General features: G+C 39.2%; 1 protein-coding gene and 1 long non-coding RNA gene across 2 annotated transcripts; one reads left to right on the top strand and one right to left on the bottom strand.

Moving 5' to 3' along the window:
• Nucleotides 1–1,724: 1,724 nt before the first annotated feature.
• Nucleotides 1,725–4,781, bottom strand: hoxa13b (homeobox A13b). Its single transcript, XM_036578736.1, has 2 exons — nt 4,117–4,781; nt 1,725–2,635 (listed from the first exon to the last, which is right to left on the bottom strand). The coding sequence occupies exons 1-2, from the start codon at nt 4,712–4,714 to the stop codon at nt 2,394–2,396; spliced, it is 840 nt and encodes a 279-aa protein (XP_036434629.1). The 5' UTR covers nt 4,715–4,781; the 3' UTR covers nt 1,725–2,393.
• Nucleotides 4,782–7,442: 2,661 nt separating this feature from the next.
• LOC118813407 lies at nt 7,443–13,182 on the top strand. The gene is made up of 3 exons (XR_005007641.1): nt 7,443–7,511; nt 12,084–12,158; nt 12,295–13,182. It is a non-coding gene; the product is annotated as an uncharacterized LOC118813407 (long non-coding RNA).
• The last annotated feature ends 6,142 nt before the right edge of the window (nt 13,183–19,324 follow it).

The raw sequence follows: 19,324 nt of genomic DNA, 5'->3' as shown, positions 1-19,324 counted from the left end.
AAAGAATAATGAATGAAAGAATGAACAAAAATAATCTGGTGTCCAAATTACAAAATATCGTTTTTGACACATTTATTGTCCTGCTTGTGAGTTCTCTTCTCTTCTTTTTCCCTGATGTTCCCCTTAATTTACTGCTTTTAAAAAGACAGACTAGACTGACCAGTTTCTGTTTCGTATTTTGTTTTGTTTGTTTGTTTGTTTTTGGTTTTTTTCTAAGTGTAAACTAGTGTGAATACAGATGAAACAGTATGTGTTATGTGTAAACAGACAACCTTAAATAGTAATCATTATTTCATTCTAACTCTAACTGAAGGTCCTCTGTAATTGAATAAGTCTAATTGCAGAAATAAGAGAAATAATAAGAAATAAGAATCTCACAGTTTCTAAAAGTGCCCCGGATGTTGGCCCACATTGACAAAAAATGGTGTTTTGAATTATCATAATTCTATTGTGTTAAATGGCTGCAAATGAATAAATATGCTACATCAATTATTGCCAAAACAAATAAACTTAAAGATAGCAACTGCGTTGATGTGACACATTTTACACGTGAGCAGCCGCTCGCCACATTTATTTACAGAGCCATTTTTGGTGCAGAATTTCTAGATGTTGTTTTAACCTAAACAATTTGGTATTCAGGCTGCCTTAAAACTCTGATTTAACTAAATTTCGAACAGTAAGTTTTGTGCCTTATCAACTTATTATTTCAAGTTCAAATAACTCAAATATTTGGGCAGCCCGGACACAAACTTTTTATGTTACAACAACATTTTTTTACAGTGCACCACGTGTTTTCTAATTTCATATCTAAATACATTAGTTGCTGTAAAAATGTCGATTAGTGGGCTAATCTGTAGACAAAACATCTTATCACAGTGAGGCTGTTCTGCTTACACACGCGGTCTAATTTGCCTGTGGACAAACAGTGCTGCGTGACAGGCTGTCACCTCGTCAGCTTAATTTAACGATTCATTAATTTAGAATTAGTATTTTCGGTGACCTATTCAAGCGAGAATGTTTTGTGAAACATGTTCACAGTGCTGTCACGTGAGGAGACAGCGTGGCAGAACAGTCCTCTGTAAGCCCCATGTTCATTATTCTCTCACTGATAAACAGATGAAATGTAGGTTTAGTCTCCTGCTAAAATGACATCCTATATATTCCTTGGAGAACCTAAACTGTAGCAAAGTTATTGTATGATAATATATTAATTTATACCCCGTCAGACATAATCATCTATCAGATCCTCTTAACAGGGGCCAAATAAACCGGCGAGTGTAAGATACACCGGTAACATTTGGGCTGGAGGATGAAACACCGGAGGGACTGCAACAACTAAAGTCCACCGCTAGATGGCGACATTGTGGCGTTCACTGGAAAAAGGAGCCTTTTGGACTTTCCAGTGGAAAAGACTTTAAAAGAGCGTTTAAAGAAAGAAAGAAAGAAAGAAAGAAAGAACTTTCGCAATTAACAAAACAGTTTTGTTATTAATCCCATTTTTTCAATTAAATTAACGTCATTATTCAAATAAAACCGCGGTTGAAACCCCTGCTTTGTCTTTTTTGTCTCTTTTCTTTCTTCTAGACTGAGCACAGCTTCGTGAAACTTACGTACTGAATACCTGTTTCAAAGATAGGACCTTAAAATGTACTCAAGCAACATGGGTTTAGGGATAAACACTTATAAAGCACTAAGAAATCTGATTTGAATAAAAAATCACTTCATTTGGGGAGTTTTATTGGAATATCGTTGGCAGTAACAGATGGGAGTTTGAGATTTATCCTCCAGGAGCTCCGGCCACAGTTCCAGCTGTACAAAGTGTACAAAAAGTGTGAATAAGGACATTTTCTACATAAAACGTTTAAAATGCCATATAGTCCTAGCTAAGAAGAGAAATCTTTATTTACACAGTATCTGAAGAGGATTTGCAGCCTCCGCCGCATGTTCGGGGTCGGGAAAGATGTGATTTACTGTCTACAGTTTCATATAATTTAGCTTTTTTTTACTTTTGCTAAATACACTCGTTGGCACACTTCAATTACAATTAAACAAATAGTCTTGCGTTTCACTGTGAATTACGTCGAGGGTGTTTATGTGTTGCCTCAAAGACAAACAAACAAGCACAAAAAACAAACAAACAAAAAAGAAATAAAGGAATGAAGGATAATGGTGGATTTTTAGACATACGAATGTTTATGGTCGCCCTGTATCTCGGTATAAATCCGTGTGATACTGCAGCCCACAGAGTTCAGCAGAAATGTCTTTTTTCGTCTCCACGGAGCTTTAGGGCTACATATCTCGCAGTCACTCCAGGCGGGCGATAATAAATAACCATGTGGGTCCTTCCATCTGTACATGTATGTCTTCTTCAGTGGCTCCGCGCTCGAGCTCGTTTAAGTGATGCTCTTGAACTTGTTGACCACTTTCTTCTCCTTCACCCGCCGGTTCTGAAACCAGATGGTGACCTGGCGCTCGGTCAGGTTGGTGTGCGCTGATATCCGCCTCCTCTTGTCTTTGGTGATGAACTTGTTGGCCGCGTACTCCCGCTCGAGCTCCTTCAGCTGCACCTTGGTGTAGGGCACCCGCTTCTTTCTGCCGCGACGCGCGGAGCCGCCATCCGCCGCGGACACGCTGTCTGAGGGACAGAAGCGGAGAGAAACACAGAGCGTCAGGCCCACCAGCTCAGAGGAGAGCCGTCCATTCAGATGACCGCTCATCTGCCCACAACAGCCCCTCAGTCCAGGTTATACATCCTACTTGAGTGTGGTACTGCTTTCCAGACCCAGACTAATCTCAAACCTAGACTAAAAAAGAATTCCCAATAGCAATTCCCCACTGACTCTGAGATTAGGTTTAATCCAGCACTTTCAGATTTTAATTAGTGCGGTGGGCAGCACTTTGATCAACATGTGGTGTCTTAAAAGTGCTTTCTAAACATACTTAACCAAATAAAAACAGCCTGCCTACATAATCACATATATAATCCACAAAGGTCATATTTGGGGGTAAAAGAGTTGGTGAAGGAATTAGTGTACATAAATGTTCAGGGTTTACATGTAACAATGCATAAAAATAACATTTATATTTACATTTATATTAATATAACCGTATAATACAGTGTAAACGAGTTTAACTTTTCTCTTCAGCTTAAATGATACAGAAAAGTTTATATTTACATCCTACTGGTAGATTGAAAAATTGTTCATTCACATGTGTCAATGTATAAATATAGTAGTTCAACACAAAACACAATCTCTCTTCAAGTTTACCTGTTTGGACAACAACTGTGTTGCAAACAGTCGGCACATTAAAATAATGAAAATTTAAAGCACCATCTTTCAGTGTACATAATGACCTACTTTCCACTTTATTTTACTGCATTACAAGGTAAACGTACCCGATCCTTAAAGTGACGTAAAAAAGATCAGCTACGTTTACCTTGTAATGCAGTAAGAAATAAAGTGTATTTCACTACATTACAAGGTAAACTTACCTGAGCTTTCTTTTTACATCACTTGAAAGATCAGGTACGTTTACCTTGTAACGCAGTAAAACAAATCGGAAAGAAGATACACTGAAAAAATAGTGATATGAATTTTCATGATTTAAATGTGTCGATTGTTTGCAAATGAACAAAACGTGCTAAATTAACACAATTGTTGCCCAAACAGGTAAACTTGAAGAAAGATTGTGTTTCGTGTTGAACTAATGTATTTTATAGTAGTTCAACACACTCATACTGAATTTATGTCCACACTCTTACTGTTAAATAACGACCCCCTCTGCGTTTGTCTGTATTACAGAGCGCACATAGTTTCCTTTTTTCCTCTCACTTGTGATGGGTAAACGATCAGGACAGTCCATATTCGAAGCTTACTGTCAACAATTGGGCTTATTATCCGGTTATTAATCTTAAGAGAGTTATTATTCAGCGACTACCATGAAACTAATAATGTAAGTTGTGTGGAACCGAAGCCTGGGCCCACATACGGGCCTTTTAGAGGTTCGTTTAAACAATAATCCACTCTGAACCTTTCTTCCAACACGTCACAATCCTCAGTCACAGACTAACTGAAAAGCCCCCCAAAATAGTAATGTAGCACATAGTAAGCCCACCTTGAAGGCTGGTCTTCCACAGATGGCCGGGCTGGCTCTGCTCTTTGGGGCAGTACACGGGGCTGTTCCAGCTGTTGGTGATGGCCCAGGGCTGGTAGCTCTCCACGGGCAGGATGGGCTCGTGTCTGGGCTCGGTGGGCACCACGGGCACGTCCAGATAGCCCGGCACGTGCTGGTAGTGTCCAGCTGAGTAGCTTGGGTAAAAGGCGAGCTCCTTGGCCCTGGAGGAGAACTCCGCATCTCCGGAGACTGATGCGTCCGCGGCGAAGGCGGCGGCTGGCTGCGCGCACGGTTTAGCCATCCGGCACGGGTAGTATCCGCCGCCGAAGTAGCCGTAGGGCAGCGCGGGCTGCGGCGGAGGGCACGGTGGCTTGGCCGCTTCGGCCGCGGCGGACGCATGCGCCTCGCTGGGCGCGTAGCCGAAGTGCGCTGCCGCTCCTCCTCCTCCTCCTATGGCTCCTGCTCCTGCTCCTCCACCTCCTCCCGCTCCTCCTGCCCCGAAGCCCTCCATGCCCGCGCTCACGTCCTCCGAGCCGCCGTCGTACAGGAACATGACCGGCTCAGTCCAGCGCGAGGGAAGGAGCACGGACGCTGTCATAGCACGCGCAGCGGCGAGCCCCCTGCTTTCCCCCAGCTCTCCTAGAAAATGCCCCGCCACTGGGGGGAAGAAAAAAAAAACAGAAAGAGAGAGGGAATGTGAGAGAGACAGCGATGCCCGTGCGCGAGAGTTGATTGGACGGAGGGCAGGCACGTGATATGCAAAGAGGACGTGATGGGTGTACGGAGTGGAGATAACGAAATATCAGCAAACTCAGATTTATAATTAAAGCGCTGAAACGAGGCTGAATTGGCTGTGGGGGTCAGTTCATTTAGACTGCAGAGCACGTGCTGGTCAAATGGAGGAAGCTGATTTTTTACATTCAGCCCAAAAATACAGAGACTGAATGAATGGAATAAATGGAGAGATTCGTTGCTTCAGTCTTCACAACAGTCTGCGCGTGTTAATGAAATATCCAGCAAAACCCCGTCAACGTGCTCATCTGTGTTTCAGCTGTGAATGTTTTCTTATCCTGGTGCTTTCGCCATTAGCTGCCCTGTTGTTGGAGACCACTTCCGCTGGTTAGTCTGAAGAAATTGAGGGTGCAGTTTCTTCTAAAACAGAAAAAGATGCTCTCCATCCATCAAATCTGTACAAGCGTAAGCAAAAGTTTAGGCACCCCTGGTCAATACATATATATATATATATATATATATATATATATATATATAGTCGATTTTCTAAGTGAAAATAAGTTAACACCCACTTCCTCACACACTTCTGTACATTTTAATGCACAGTTGCTGTTTATTTGCTGATTTTACAATATTGGAAATACTAAAAACACAAAATGCCTGTGCAAAAGTTACGGCACATTTTGCATTGTGTGTTTTATTATTTTCCCCACTATGTTAAACTCAGCAAATAAAAAAGAAACTGTGCACCAAAATCAGCTGAAAAAATGTAGTATTTAGGTTTGTTCTCTGTAGAGGATGTGTTAAATTTTCACTCAGTAAATCAACGAAACATGTAATTTCACCTGGGGTGCTCAAACTTTTGCCTACGACCGTAACAAGTAGCTACAATGACTGCTCCCCAACGACGCTGCGACAAAACAGAGGACAAAACGACAGCGCATCCGAAAAGGCAGTGATAGAAAAGCATGAACTGGTCGAATCCAGTCAGTCCCACCCTGAGAGCGGCCCAGTGTAAACACTGAGGTGTCCAGCAGCAGGTCCGGCCCCCCGCTCCGGCTCGGCTGGAGGCCAAGGTCAAGGTGAAAGAGCTGCAGTTCAGCACTGGTGACACTGCAGACCTCGACAGTCTGGCAGGAAGCGATCACACATCTCCCCCTGCGCTGTAAGAAAGAAAAAAGAAAGGAAAGACCAGCTCAGGCTTCAGTTCAACCACTGCAGGGCTCATTTTCATCAGAGGATGCAGAATTTGTATGTTTTTTTTTTTGTTTGTTTGTTTCTGGAGCTCCACAGCGCTGAGGAGGTTATGATGGAGTGATTATGTAAAAACTGTAGTTACAGAGAGAGGGAGCAGATAAAAGAGAGAGGGGGGTTTCGCTCTGACGTGACAGGAGAGGGATTTTTACGAGCTGTAGTCGCCTGCGAGAAAACCTAGACACATTATTACAGATACGATTTAAATTTAAATTCAAGTCAACTCGATCTTAACGGTTCGGTATTTCTTACACGATGCTGAAAGGAAGATCTTCAGCGTTTTCAGAGACTCGATGGCTGCTCTTGTTTCTTTGATGAGACTTGAAGTTGAAGATGAACCTCAAACTCTCTCCAGCAGCTTTTTCATCAATGATTCATCATAACAGCTACTGCTGTACGCTTCAAACTGCTGACAGTGAAGGGGGCTAATTAATCAGTCCGTTATACAAGTTAATAAGGCGACAGATATAACGAGAAGACGGCGCAGGTTGCTGACTAAGACGAGCTATTTTCATCGGTCTGTTTATTTTCTTTACTTAAATAGATAAACAACAACATCTTTAGAAATGAATCATCAATCATTAATATGAACTAATGAAACATGTACTTATAATACCGGTACCACTACTACTAATACAATAATAATAATAATAATAATAATAATAATAATAATAATAATAATTAATGTATAATTTATAATGAACAATTAATAGCAAAATATATAGAATTGAATATATAGTATGTTAATTATCTTGATGTATTATTATTATTAGTAGTAGTATTAGTAGTAGTAGTAGTCTTCAAAAAGGTTCTTTAAGAAGTCTTTATTAAAAGCAACGGTTCTATAAAGAACCATGAACACACAAAGAACCATTTTAATTGGTTCTGATGTAAAATCACTTGTATTAATTCTTTAAAAAAAACATAAAATGGTGCTAGTGTTGAAAAAGTTTATTTTTGCTTATAACAGTAATGGAACCTCTTTTGGTGCTATAAAGAACCATTTTAAAGGGTCCTTTGCTCGGTTATGTGGTTCTTCTCTATAATAGAAAACTACTTGTACGTGGCTTTTTAAAGAACCCTTTTAAAATGGTTCTATATAGGACCAAAAGTGGTTCCAGTATTGTTACGAGGGTAAGAAACTTTATGTCAGTACTATACAGAACGCTTTTTGCTAAGTGTGTAATATTAATAGTAACAGAAGTCATGGTTCGTCAAGGTTCGTCAAGCCACGAGGGTAAATATCAATTGCAACATGCAGCTCATTGCACGTTTTTCAGGCTCAGCTTCCTCTTTTCTTTTGCCAAAGTCTAGACTTGTTCGCCACCCAGCAGATCGGAGGAAAGTTCTCCCACAGACACACACGAGGAGCCAGGGCGCTGTCTGCTCCACTACCAGCCTCTCCGAAGGTAACGACTCACAATTTCTCCTGAAATGTAGCAGCAGAGGGTGAGAAAAAAAGGGCATTTGCAGAAATGAGATTAGATGCGCTCCTCGAAACATCTGGATTTGGTGCAGTTTTTCTTTATTCGCAGAGTGTTCGGTTCAGTTCCATGTGCCATTCAGCAGGGCAATTATCTCGCTTTGCTTCTGGCTAGCAGCTTAAAGCAGACTGTGAACAGGCCTATCCAACGCGAAAGGTAGAGACAGAGGAGCTTAGAACAGCATGCAGATAAAAGTGTTCTTATTTTTAGAAACGTAAAATAACCCCAAGCCGAAGAAGAGTAGATATTACAAACATTTTGAGCACAGGAGTGAAAAAGTAACAGGTCAAAAACCTCAAGTCCTGAATTCCCTGCAGAAATGCAGTGAAACTTTTCAACACATAAAGCATTGGTCTGTCAGGCGAGGTGTTTGCAAGAACAAAGTGAAAATAATAACAAAGAAAATGAGTTAGACAGTGAATGTGAAGAACGAAAAAGCAGATTCCTTACACATGTATTAGTAAAAGTATTATCGTTTGCACTCAAGTCCATCCACTTTATTACTTGAGCATAATGAACTGTTCGTCAGTTCAACCTAAAAAAGGCACTTCATGTGGTAACAAGCAGTTCAATAGTTTAATCAGGTCAACACATTTTCATTTGGATGAATAAAAGTAATATTTTAAATCTGTTCAAGCCTTAAAACATTTAATATCAACCTCTGCCCTCCTCCTCTTTCTACCCACCTCTAAGCTGGAGGTAGTAGTTGTGTGATGTGCCAGTACATTATTGTAATATGCATCAACGACACTCACGTTTATGGTCCAATCAGCACAGACGGTGCAGGACACTATAAACAAAACGGAGGGTCAGTCTTAAACGGGTCACTTTAGGAAAGGTGTTGCAGAAAAAGGCAGAAATTTTCAAAAAATATATGTCAAATATGTCAATTACATGGATATTAATTCTGCACTTATCAGAGAATTAAGTCAGCACAGTTGTAGTGCAGTTCGGCTTGGTGTGATGAAGACGTTTAACTATAGGCTGAAGGGACAGCCACTCTGCTTTCTTGCGTTTATGTACCATAAATGGATATAACTAACTGACTGTACGCGTGAAGTGTGCATGATATGAGGCAGGTGTGGCTCGTTTCCCTTTGGGTCCGTTTTGGGTCCGACAGTGTTCATCCACTTCATCAAATACACTTTTCTTTGTTTAATTTCTTTCTTTTTTTTAATAAATTGAAGTTCACATTTGTGTTAATGATCTGATGCCTTTAATGTTAAAGTGTATCCTAAAACGATTGTGCATAGGAATTTCCTATTGAAATTAAATGCATTAAAAGTAGTTAATTTGTAAAATAATTGATCCCAAATTCATGTATTTAGTAAATAAAACATGTCCGGTGATCCCCTTTTATTTTATTTCTGACAATCTGCACATTTTGGCGCCGTTTATTTACAGTTCACTGGAGGAATGTGTTGATCTGTGTACTTGGATCTGAAACAGAATGCAAATCACTGTTTATTGTTCTGTTTACTTATAATTAAAGTTCAGTTAACTTAAAAGTTTTAAGGCAACATGATTGTTTAATTTTTATAGTGAAAACATCTCATTTTCACAGTGAAGAGCTTTAGGGTTTATTTTAAAGCCCAGACAACTCTTTTTCGAGTTGAAATATTATCATTATTTTTATTACAAATATGCACTATTGAGTATCTTTTTGTCCCTTGCCAAAATTCACAGGAGCTCTTACGAGTTTGGAAGGAGACTAGCAGTAATGCTTACATGGAATAAACAGAAATTAATTCATGATTTGGAACATTAAAACTACTTATAATCATGATCATTATAAATATTACGGACATAAATAAATAAATTAACAAATCGTTTAATTTATCAGGCTCCAGTGTGAGTAACGATTATAGTGAGGGACTATTACAGGCGACCATCAACTACCTCTAAATACTCTGAACACACATCTTTAAATCCTTTATTCACAGAGTTTATTCTAAATGAGCTTTCATTATCCTTTTTTCATTAAGTGTACAGTTTCACTATACAGTGATCTCAGCGTCTCAGTCTAAAAGAGGGAATGCACTAAAACTGTGAACTTTTTTTATTTTAAACTGATCAGTTTACTGATATTGATACTAATTTATTATTTGTCGCTTATAAATCAAGCCATAGTCTACGATTGTTCACACTGGTACCCTGTTATCAAGCTTAACTGTATTCTTACACAACACAATTTCCTGTGTTAATGATGTGTTGCCTATAAAGCCTGTTATATAAGGAAAACCTAACACATACACATCTAACCTGCATTTATTTATTTATTTATTTATTTATTTATGTTTTGTTCTCGTTTCACGAATCGCAACCTCAGTTCATCCATTTAAATTGAGCTTAGTTCAGCCTGGCTCCATACTGATAAACACTCTGATTTGAGTCTATCAAATAATTGTCTGAATTTATGGGTTTTGGTGACGTAGCCTCAATAAACCTAAAAAACCCTATTTTAACATTGCCCAAACCTGTATTAATTAAATAATTTGAAAAGAAATTAAATTTCAGGTTTCAGTTTGAACTGTAATATATTTGAATATACAGTCTGCTTTGCCTTTGTTTCTGATAAGAACAAGTTAAGACATGAACATTAATTTTTGCACAAGCTATAACTTTAGCATTATATTTATCACATTTTGGTTGACAATATGCAGGGTAAAGTGTTTTTAGCTGTCTCTTAAAGAGGTCGAACCCAACGACCTGCTGTAAATTTTAACCAGGAGAAAAACAGTCAGTCTGGTCCTGAGTCCAAATCCACCCAGTTAAAGGCTACTTGGCTGATACAGAAACGCTGATAAATCGTCTGAACACAAAACCACTGCATGACGCGTCTAATTACTGAATGACCACGAGGGTTTGTTTTTGACACACAGCGAGTGTTACTGCAAAAAGTATTTCAGAATGAATCTACTGATGGACCAACGCGAAAGATCCTCATAATCCGGTCAGTAATAATTTAGTCAGATTTGACCGAAATTCGAAACATTTTTGATGGCAGCCATCAATCATTACACTAAAGTTGTCATTTTTATGTTATGCAGTCAGAAGTAATTGTGGACAAATCACTTCAAATTAATTCAGTTGTTAGTTAGCCACAAATAACAAGTTAGTTCAGTGATCTGCTCTGTTTAAAAAAACATTTTACGCGAAACTGAGTCATTGCAGCATTTTGAACCAGCATGATTTTTGGCAGTGCACGTGTAGGCATATGATAAGTAAATATACCTTATAAAACATAAAAACGCAGTCTCGATGACGGGATCAATCCTGCAGTCCTACAAAATGGTTTTAAAGTACCTACAAAAATATGGCCAATCCAGCGAAATAAACGAGACAGACGAGGAATTGAGGAAAATCTTTTATTTAAAGACTGAATTCTGTATTTTTAGCGAGGTCGTGCAGGTGTGAATAATAGGTAAATGCAGGTAATCCTGAGCCCATGCAAAATGCATGCCATCTGGTAACAAGCTGACTTGTGCAGGAAAACCTAAAGAAAAGAGCTAGAAATTAACGAACCAAATGTCTGAGAGCAGGCCAGCCACGCCACAGCGGTGCTCTGTTTGGAAGAGCTGTCAGCCAGATAACCCGGCACTTAGGCCTCCTAGCTTAATGGACTTTTTATGGGTTTGTCTTGTGATCATGTGACATCTGGCATTATAGCCTCTGTGTGGGTCTTTGCAGATCTTAACCGTACAGCCACTTCGGTTTCTCTTCTTTTTCCTAATAGAGAGAGAGAGAGAGAGAGAGAGAGAGAGAGAGAGAGAGAGAGAGAGAGAGAGAGAGAGAGGGGTAGCAGGCTGTGTTGTAACTAATCTAGTCGAAGTTGAATTGCTGTGCACTAAATGAAGTGTCACTAAGCATAATATTTTCTACAAATTTTGAGACCAAGTAATAAATAAATGAATTTAGGGGAGCACAAAATGGCTTCAGAAAAATAGTAAATTAGTATGAAATTTGTACTGGACATTTATCTCTTGTACACAATAGCAAGCCTGCAATCCAATGATATCAGAGGCTTTTGCCTTTGCAATCACTGGCCTTAAATCAAAGTTGAGGACCTAAGAGCTGTCTTTAGGAGACAAGCCAGCTGTTTGTATGGTGAGAGAAAATAACTAAATCAGACGTTCAGCTATGGCTCAGTTCAATAAAATTATTTTTTTCAAAAAGAAAAAAAAGGTATACACTGATCATTTAAATGTGTCATTGCAGTGTGTTACATCAAATCAATTCTTGCCAAAATAAATAAACTGAAAGACAGCAATTACGTCAATGTAACATTTTGTTGTTGTTCACAGAAAAACATGTATTTCCAGAAGGGTAACTTTTCAGGAGAAGACAAAACCATTCTCAACTTCCAGTTTAAGCTAATGTAGCAAGAATGTATTCAAAGTGACTTTTGGTCCATCACTTTTTTGACAGCATTGTGTTACTCATGTGTGACTGCTTGACACATTTGAATCATGTAAATTTAAAGGACCTTTTTTTCAGTGTATGGCTGTGCAATACAGCTGTGGTTGTGGACAGAAAGCTCACTGAAGCAATAAGGAAAACAACCCAGAAGTGGTCAGTTCAGTCACAAACACAATAAATAGTGAACATACACATATCTTGCTCATTTACAAATACAGAGGATGCATTGAAAGATGTACGCCTCAGAATGTTTTGTTTGTCTAATATTTATCCACGGCTTCTTTTGTAGGACTGCTGTGTTGGGAAGAGGAGAGTGCCTTGCTTGAGGCTACAACAAAGGAAGGATACTTGACGGGCATTAAAAGTTTCTTGTGCTTGGTTAACATTTATGCCCACTCACTGATCTAAGCAGGAACCCTTAAGCTCCACTATAGTCCATTTTCTCACATTCCTTCTCACTTCAACAACACCAGATCACAACATGTTAAAAACTACAGCAAAAAGAGCCTCAAAAGCTCTAGGATAATCTTTTATGGAAAGACAATGTAAAGATAAAGTTGTTTTCGTATAATAGAAAGGTAGGAGAGTATAAAAAATAAATAAGACAATTCAAAGCATAATTTCTTCATCTTTGAAACATGGCAGAAGTAGTGCTGAGGTTTAGTATGCTTTATATCTGGTTTGGATTTTTGCTGACATAATGAAAAACAGAGCCGGCAGAGCTGTATGGTCACTACAGAAGTGTAGAGAAACATCTCTTATGCCTGCTTACCTCAAATTGCCTTCAGACTCATTAGGCAGTGGTTTAGGCTACTATGCAGAAAAACAAAAGACACTGCTGAGGAAACCAAAGAGTTTATAAGGGACAACAAATGGACATTTTGGAACGTATGAGTCGCTCAATATAAATATCCAATCAAGCTTGCCTTTAACTAGCTAATGTCAGGAAACCTTGAACACAAACAAGAAAAATGGGCAGTGCAAAAACTTGGAAAAACATCCCAGAGATGATAGTGACAAGATGGTGATTTGACTAGTCCACAGTTTTAATGAGGTGCCTGGAATGAGCTCCTTCTCTGTTCAGTTGCGGTGGTGGAGACAAAGGAAAGGAATTTTAGAAACGTAACGTAAAGAAAAAAACATGAAAAAGTTTTAACACCCTTGGGTAAATTAGATGTTTTGTGAAAATAGGTTAACATATTCTCTCTACAAGGACAAAACCTAAATATGTAATTTTTTCTGCTAATTTTAATACACAATTTCTATTTACTTGCTGAGTTTAACGTATTGGAGAAAAAATAAAACATAAATAGAAAATGCACCATAACTTTTGCGTAGGTCACATTTTATTGTTTATTCTTCCAGTATGTTAAATACAGCAAATAAACTTTTGTGCTTTCTGTATACTCTCAGAAAAAAGGTCTCAAACTCTCACTGTAAATGAAAAAACTGAACCTTAAAACCACTGTTGTACTTTTGAGGGAACATTTACATTGTTTGTACTCTGATGAATGAAAAATGTACCTGCACAGAACCTTTATTTCTAACAGTGTAGAGGACATAATTTGACCAGGGATGCTTAAACTGTAAGAAAAAAAACAACATTTCATCTTTAGGCAGCATTACAAATCTGTACAGTAAGTAATCGATTTCAACAGATGTTTTCATTGTGATTTTGTTTATCTTGTTAATCCTCACTGTTGGGTAAAATAACATTCAACGTCATGTTACAGTGAACAATGTGTGTGAAGGTGATAAAGAGAGAGTAGAAGTTCCTGTTCAGCTTGTTTGGGTTTGTCATTCAAAGAGCTACATGAGTGCTTCAGTTGTCAGTGCACTTGCTCTATGGAACATGTCCAAGTACAAGTTCACAAGTGTATCAACAAAAACATGAAAAATGAAAACAGCACATAGCAATCAGGTCAACAATTTTGCAGTAAGTCTACATGCCTACACAAGTTTTTATTTGTATGTACATATTTAAATCTTAAATTAAAGAATTGCTCCTCTTTTTGCAAGGATTCACTTTCTTAACCCATGACTCACATAAGCCAGTGGAAACATGGTTACACCATTGTGAATATATGATGGAAATGCTGGTGGTGGGACAATTGGTCACACTTTTATTGGTTTCATTTGCAACCAATTCATTTGAGTTTTCTCAGCAGTTCATGTTCATATGTTTTTGTGATTATAGTTTGTTATTGTTTATACTTTACTCTGTATTCAACTGTGTTCATTCAGTTTTATTTTGGTATAAATGTTACAAGAAAAAACTTCTATTCATTCTATTTAGATGAAGAGGGGAGATGGAATATTTCCCTTAAAAAAGGTGATGCAAGAGTTTACTTGATTCAAATGGGTGCATTATTTCTATATTAACAAAATATATATCATAAACACAATTGCTTTTCAGTTACTTTGGCAATTATTGTGCCAATCTTGTGCATTTAATTAATGTGGAAATTATGCACATATTTAAATCAGGCAAATTTGATGCAGCACTTTTTCAGTGTTTGAATCTGGTGATGAAGAAAAAACGTCAACGTCACTTTTGGAAGCAAAAAATTAACAGGAAATACCCATAAACCCATAAACCAGCACTTTGACAGAGATAATTATCTCCACATGCTTCACGCTAGCATTACTTTCTGCACAGTTCAGTTGTGAAATTTTACTCTTTAGCTTTTAGACAATGGGGTAACTTCTCTGATGTTCTAAATAAACTCTTAAATGTTGCATTTTAAAATGTGATTAAGCTATAATTGAATATAAAAGTGTGAATGCCATTTCTTTCAATATATTTCAGAATTTATGGTGAAAAGCCCTGGGTTGCTAAAATTGCTCATAAATTTCTACATCCCAATTGTGCCTGAAGTGTGTGAAAGTTGTCACATCTACACTGATCAGTACACATATGGGCTAATTACCCACAGATCACTTAATCCAAAGCCCTGCAATCATGGCAGGACGTTGTATGGGCTGAATAGCCTGCCTCATTGCCACAATGTTTGAGACCACCCTATTAGAAAAACCAGCATAGACAAGCATGGCTGGTCACCTGCAAACCAGTTGTGCTTTGGATGCTGGTGTGCCAGGTGACCAGCTAAACCAACACCAGACCATCACTGGATCAGCATAAACTAGCATAAACCAGTTAAGACTAGCATAGAACTCACGCTGGTCTGTGCTGTTATTTTCAGCAGGGTGAATTTAATCATGCACATCCTACACTCAACATGACCGTAAAAGTGCTCCAATGGGTGTACCAGTACAAGCTTTCCATTACGTCCATTGTTTATTGCCTGAATCTGCTAGTGCAAAGTTTCTTCTGAAATCAAGGGTATTAATAGAGAGTTTGTTCACCTTTGCTGCAGTAACAGACTCTACTCTTCTGGGAAGGCTTTACACTACATGTAGGAACATTATTGTGAAAATTTGGTTGCATTCAGACACAAAAGCATTAGTAAGGTCAGGTACTGTTGTTGGTTGATTAGTTTTGGATCACAAACTCCACTCCAACTCACCCCAAAGGTATTGGATGGAGCTCCATCACTCCAGAGAATGCAGTTCCACTTCTCCACAGTCCAATGCTGGGGGGCTTTATACACCTCTAGGTGACGCTTGGCATTTGGCATGGTGGCCTTAGGCTTAGGTTCGGCAAATCCAGAGCAGTCCATTCTATTGGCAATGCTTTTCTGTGGAGAAGATACAAGCTGTGTACACAGTTAAGTGTCTGTGTCACCACTGGGTGCAACTTAAAGTAGCTGAATTCATTTATTTGAAGGGGTGTCTGGATACCTTTAAACATAAAAAGTACATATGAGTGGCATAAGGCAGCTGACAATGTTTTCTCAAAGGCCACAGCTGATGCTTTCTTTCTACATCTGTGTCATGAAGGGACACTGCCAAACCATCATCACAGAATTGTGAGATCTCCTCTACTTGTTCTAGACTGATCAAATGATTATCATAATTTACACAAACCCCATGCTAATAATATATCACAATGGGAAGGATTTAAGATGTGTCTTTCTCTTGGATGGACTCTACAGAGCAGGGGTGCACAACGCTGGTTCTGTGGCACTGGTGCCCAGCACAGTCTGGTGATTTTCCTGCTCACACCTCAAAAACTCATTCATACATCAAAAACACATTCACCTCCCCTGTGTTTGAGCAGGTGAATTACCAAACTGTGGTGGACACCAGCCCTTCAGGACTCTTGCTCTAAAGCTGTGGATTCCAAGCCTGGTCCTGGAGAGCTGCTTTGCTGCAGAGTTTAGTTCCAACCTGTATTCAGTAAGATGCCCCACCCCTTGCTTAACTCTAATTCAGCCAACTTGTAAAAAGGTTGATTAGCTGGAGCAGGTGTGGCAAATTGTGGTGGGAACTAGGCTCTGCAGGAAGGTAGCTCTCCAGGATCAGGGTTGAAGACCACTGCTCTAGAGACTTGAACAACCTTTCTTTAGTTTAGCTTTAACCCTAATCCACAACACCTTACCCACCCAATCAACCTCTTTAGAAGACCCCTTAGGGCTAAACTCTGCAGGTAGGTAATTCTCCCGGAGGAGGGTTGGTGTCTTCACAGGTGTTTACTTTGGCACACAAGCAGAAATTCCTTTAGACATCTTTCTTTTAAGACACTACAGTATAATTACTCTAAGGCTACGTTTACACAGCAGGTAAAAGTGGCCCAAATCTGATTTTCTCACCAAATCCGATTTTTTTGTTTGGCTGTTCACATTATCTTTTAAATGTGACCTGTATGTGACATCAGTCTGAACAGATCAGCTCCTAAACTGACCCGCATGCGCAAAAAAAAAACAATGCTTCACGTGACGGCTCGTCTAGAGGTAAACAATCACGACGGCCAGCCGCTCCCGCAGCTTTCAGTTTCGTCTTCGCCAGCATCACATGACCGAGTATAAAGTTCCAGTGGTTGACAGCTGGACTCATCACCCACAATCTGTTCGAGTTCGCCGTAAAAAGGGCGCGTTATTCGGCCACTTCTTTGGTTCGTGTCCTCGGATTCATTTAAACTGTTCTCTGACGCTGCAGCCTCGGGCTCCTCCGGCCCGCCTTCGGCCGTTCCGTTCGAAACCTCTTCGAACACGGAGCGGTTTGATGAGTCTCTTCTAATGTTTTGGTGCAGAAACATCAGACTAAATGTTTGAGTCTCGGCAGCGCGAAATTATGACGAATGTAGAGTTGCACTGACGTAAAAGTCGCATTGCCTCAGATCGGATATGTATCGGATTTCAGTACCACATTTGAAAGCGTCTCAAATCGGAATTGAAAATATCAGATTCAATACGGTTTTTGCTGTTCACACTGACACACAGATGACACATCTGTGTCACATTTGAGGAAAAAGATCGGATTTGGGCCACTTTTACCTGCTGTGTAAACGTAGCCTAAGACTGAGGTTCTCAATCCCAATCCTGGTGACGCCATGCTCTGCACATTTTTGTGTTCTCCCTATACTCTTCATACCTGACCCAGACCTCGAGGAGCATGGTAATCAGTTAATGAGTTGACTCAGGTGTGCTAGATGAGACAAAGCATACAAAAAGACTGGGGTGTCGCAGGATTGGGAACATCTGCTTTAAAATAAAGAACTCACACTTCACTCTCCAGTTTACACATAACTGCGGTCGTCGTTAGACGCTGTTGACCATGAGGTGCAAAATCAGGTATTCGGTACAAAGTATAACATGTAAAACATTGCATTCAATTTTCCAGGTATGTTTGGTAACCCACTAGGTCAGGATGTCCAATCCTATCCGCAAAGGGCCGGTGTTGGTGTAGGTTTTAAGAAGAGCACACCTGATTCCACTCGTTTAATCAGACAGTCTCAACACTTTCAACAACTGATCATGTGATCTCCCGCTTTGTTACAACAAAAACCTGCAACCACACCGGCCCATTGAGGATAAGATTGGACACCCCTGTATTAGGTCATCTTGGAACAAAGTGGACTCTGTTCATATACAAGCGTAGCCTACAACTCGCTGAGAAAGTGCTTACATAAAAAGTCAATCAGAAATACTAGCTTTGGCTAAATGTGAGGAAACACCTCAGAAAGCCGGGAAAAAATTAAAGTAGCCGCATTCTGACCACCTATTGCATCTTCCAAAAAAATCCCATTAGAAATAAAGTCTACGTTGGTTTCTGCAGAAAACGCCCGGTGTGACCCTCACACTTCTTTTGGCAAATTCTAGTGACCGTGTAAGGAAGCGATGTGATCTCGAACGTTTGGATGCTATTTAAACTCTTCTGCTCCAGGCGGAGATTTCCGCGTCATCACGTATTGAATCGGTCCGGGCTGAGCGCTCCAATCAGAATGACCTTCATCTTCTGCCTGATCCACTACAGGCTGAGAAAAAAATGTTTTTAGACACTTAACACGCCAATTTTACACTATTTTCCACAAGTAGCCTGTTCACATTTTGATGCACATTTTTGTTTTCCATTTGCGATTTTCTCACATCATGATTCATTCATTTCCCCTTTAGCATGTGTGATCTCATGGTGTAACAGGTCACATGTGATCACATAGTGACATGATGGTATCTGTAGACACAGCCACGCTAGACCTTAGGATTCCAGAAACTGGGTTAATGGCACATTTAGAAAGGGACAGTTGAATCAACCCATAGCGTTTTGATTTCCAGTGGGTGAGGCCAGTCTCGTGAGTAAAAGTAGTCTCCACACTAGGCTAGCAGAAATAGCATATTTCTATATAGTAGAATAGAAATAGTAGATCTCCCTCGAGATTTGACATTTATATATCTAATAGTCACAACAGGGTCACATTTAATTCACATGTCAAAGATGTTTACTTGTGTTTTTGCTATGTGTATATATATGTATATATATGTATGTGTGTGTATATATATATATATATATATATATATATATATATATATATAGGCACGACCTCTGTTCTTCTAACATTACAACTTACAGCTGTATAGTCCTTACAGCATTACAATCAGATTCTTTAATACAATAAGAATGCACTGGATCAGGATGCCATACAGACATTGGGAATCTAAAGAACCCTCTAAAAACATTTGGAGTTCATTAGTGTAAATATGTTACTCAAGTATTTGCAGGCTGGATCTGGTAACAAGTAGATTCCTCTTTCAAAGCTGTACCAAGCTTTAATTTCTAACGTGCCCAACCAGATTTTGATATCTGTATTTTTTATATTTTTATTTTCTTTATTTATTAATAGTGATACATGTATTACTTTTTACAAACCCCCTTTCCCTACAGTATTAGTTTCTTCCAAAAGTTTCAGGATGAGATCAGTT

The sequence above is a fragment of the Colossoma macropomum genome, unplaced genomic scaffold, assembly GCF_904425465.1.
Source record: "Colossoma macropomum unplaced genomic scaffold, Colossoma_macropomum, whole genome shotgun sequence".
In the NCBI taxonomy this organism is placed as follows: Eukaryota; Metazoa; Chordata; class Actinopteri; order Characiformes; family Serrasalmidae; genus Colossoma; species Colossoma macropomum.
Note: the sequence above shows the minus strand (reverse complement) of the source record. Positions and strands in the feature narration are given on the sequence as shown.

Coding starts and splice junctions, on each gene's coding strand:
- hoxa13b (XM_036578736.1), bottom strand. CDS start 4,714: ATGACAGCGTCCGTGCTCCTTCCCTCGCGCTGGACTGAGCCGGTCATG. Junction 2,636..4,116: donor GTGGAAGACCAGCCTTCAAG/GTGGGCTTACTA, acceptor TCTGTCCCTCAG/ACAGCGTGTCCGCGGCGGAT.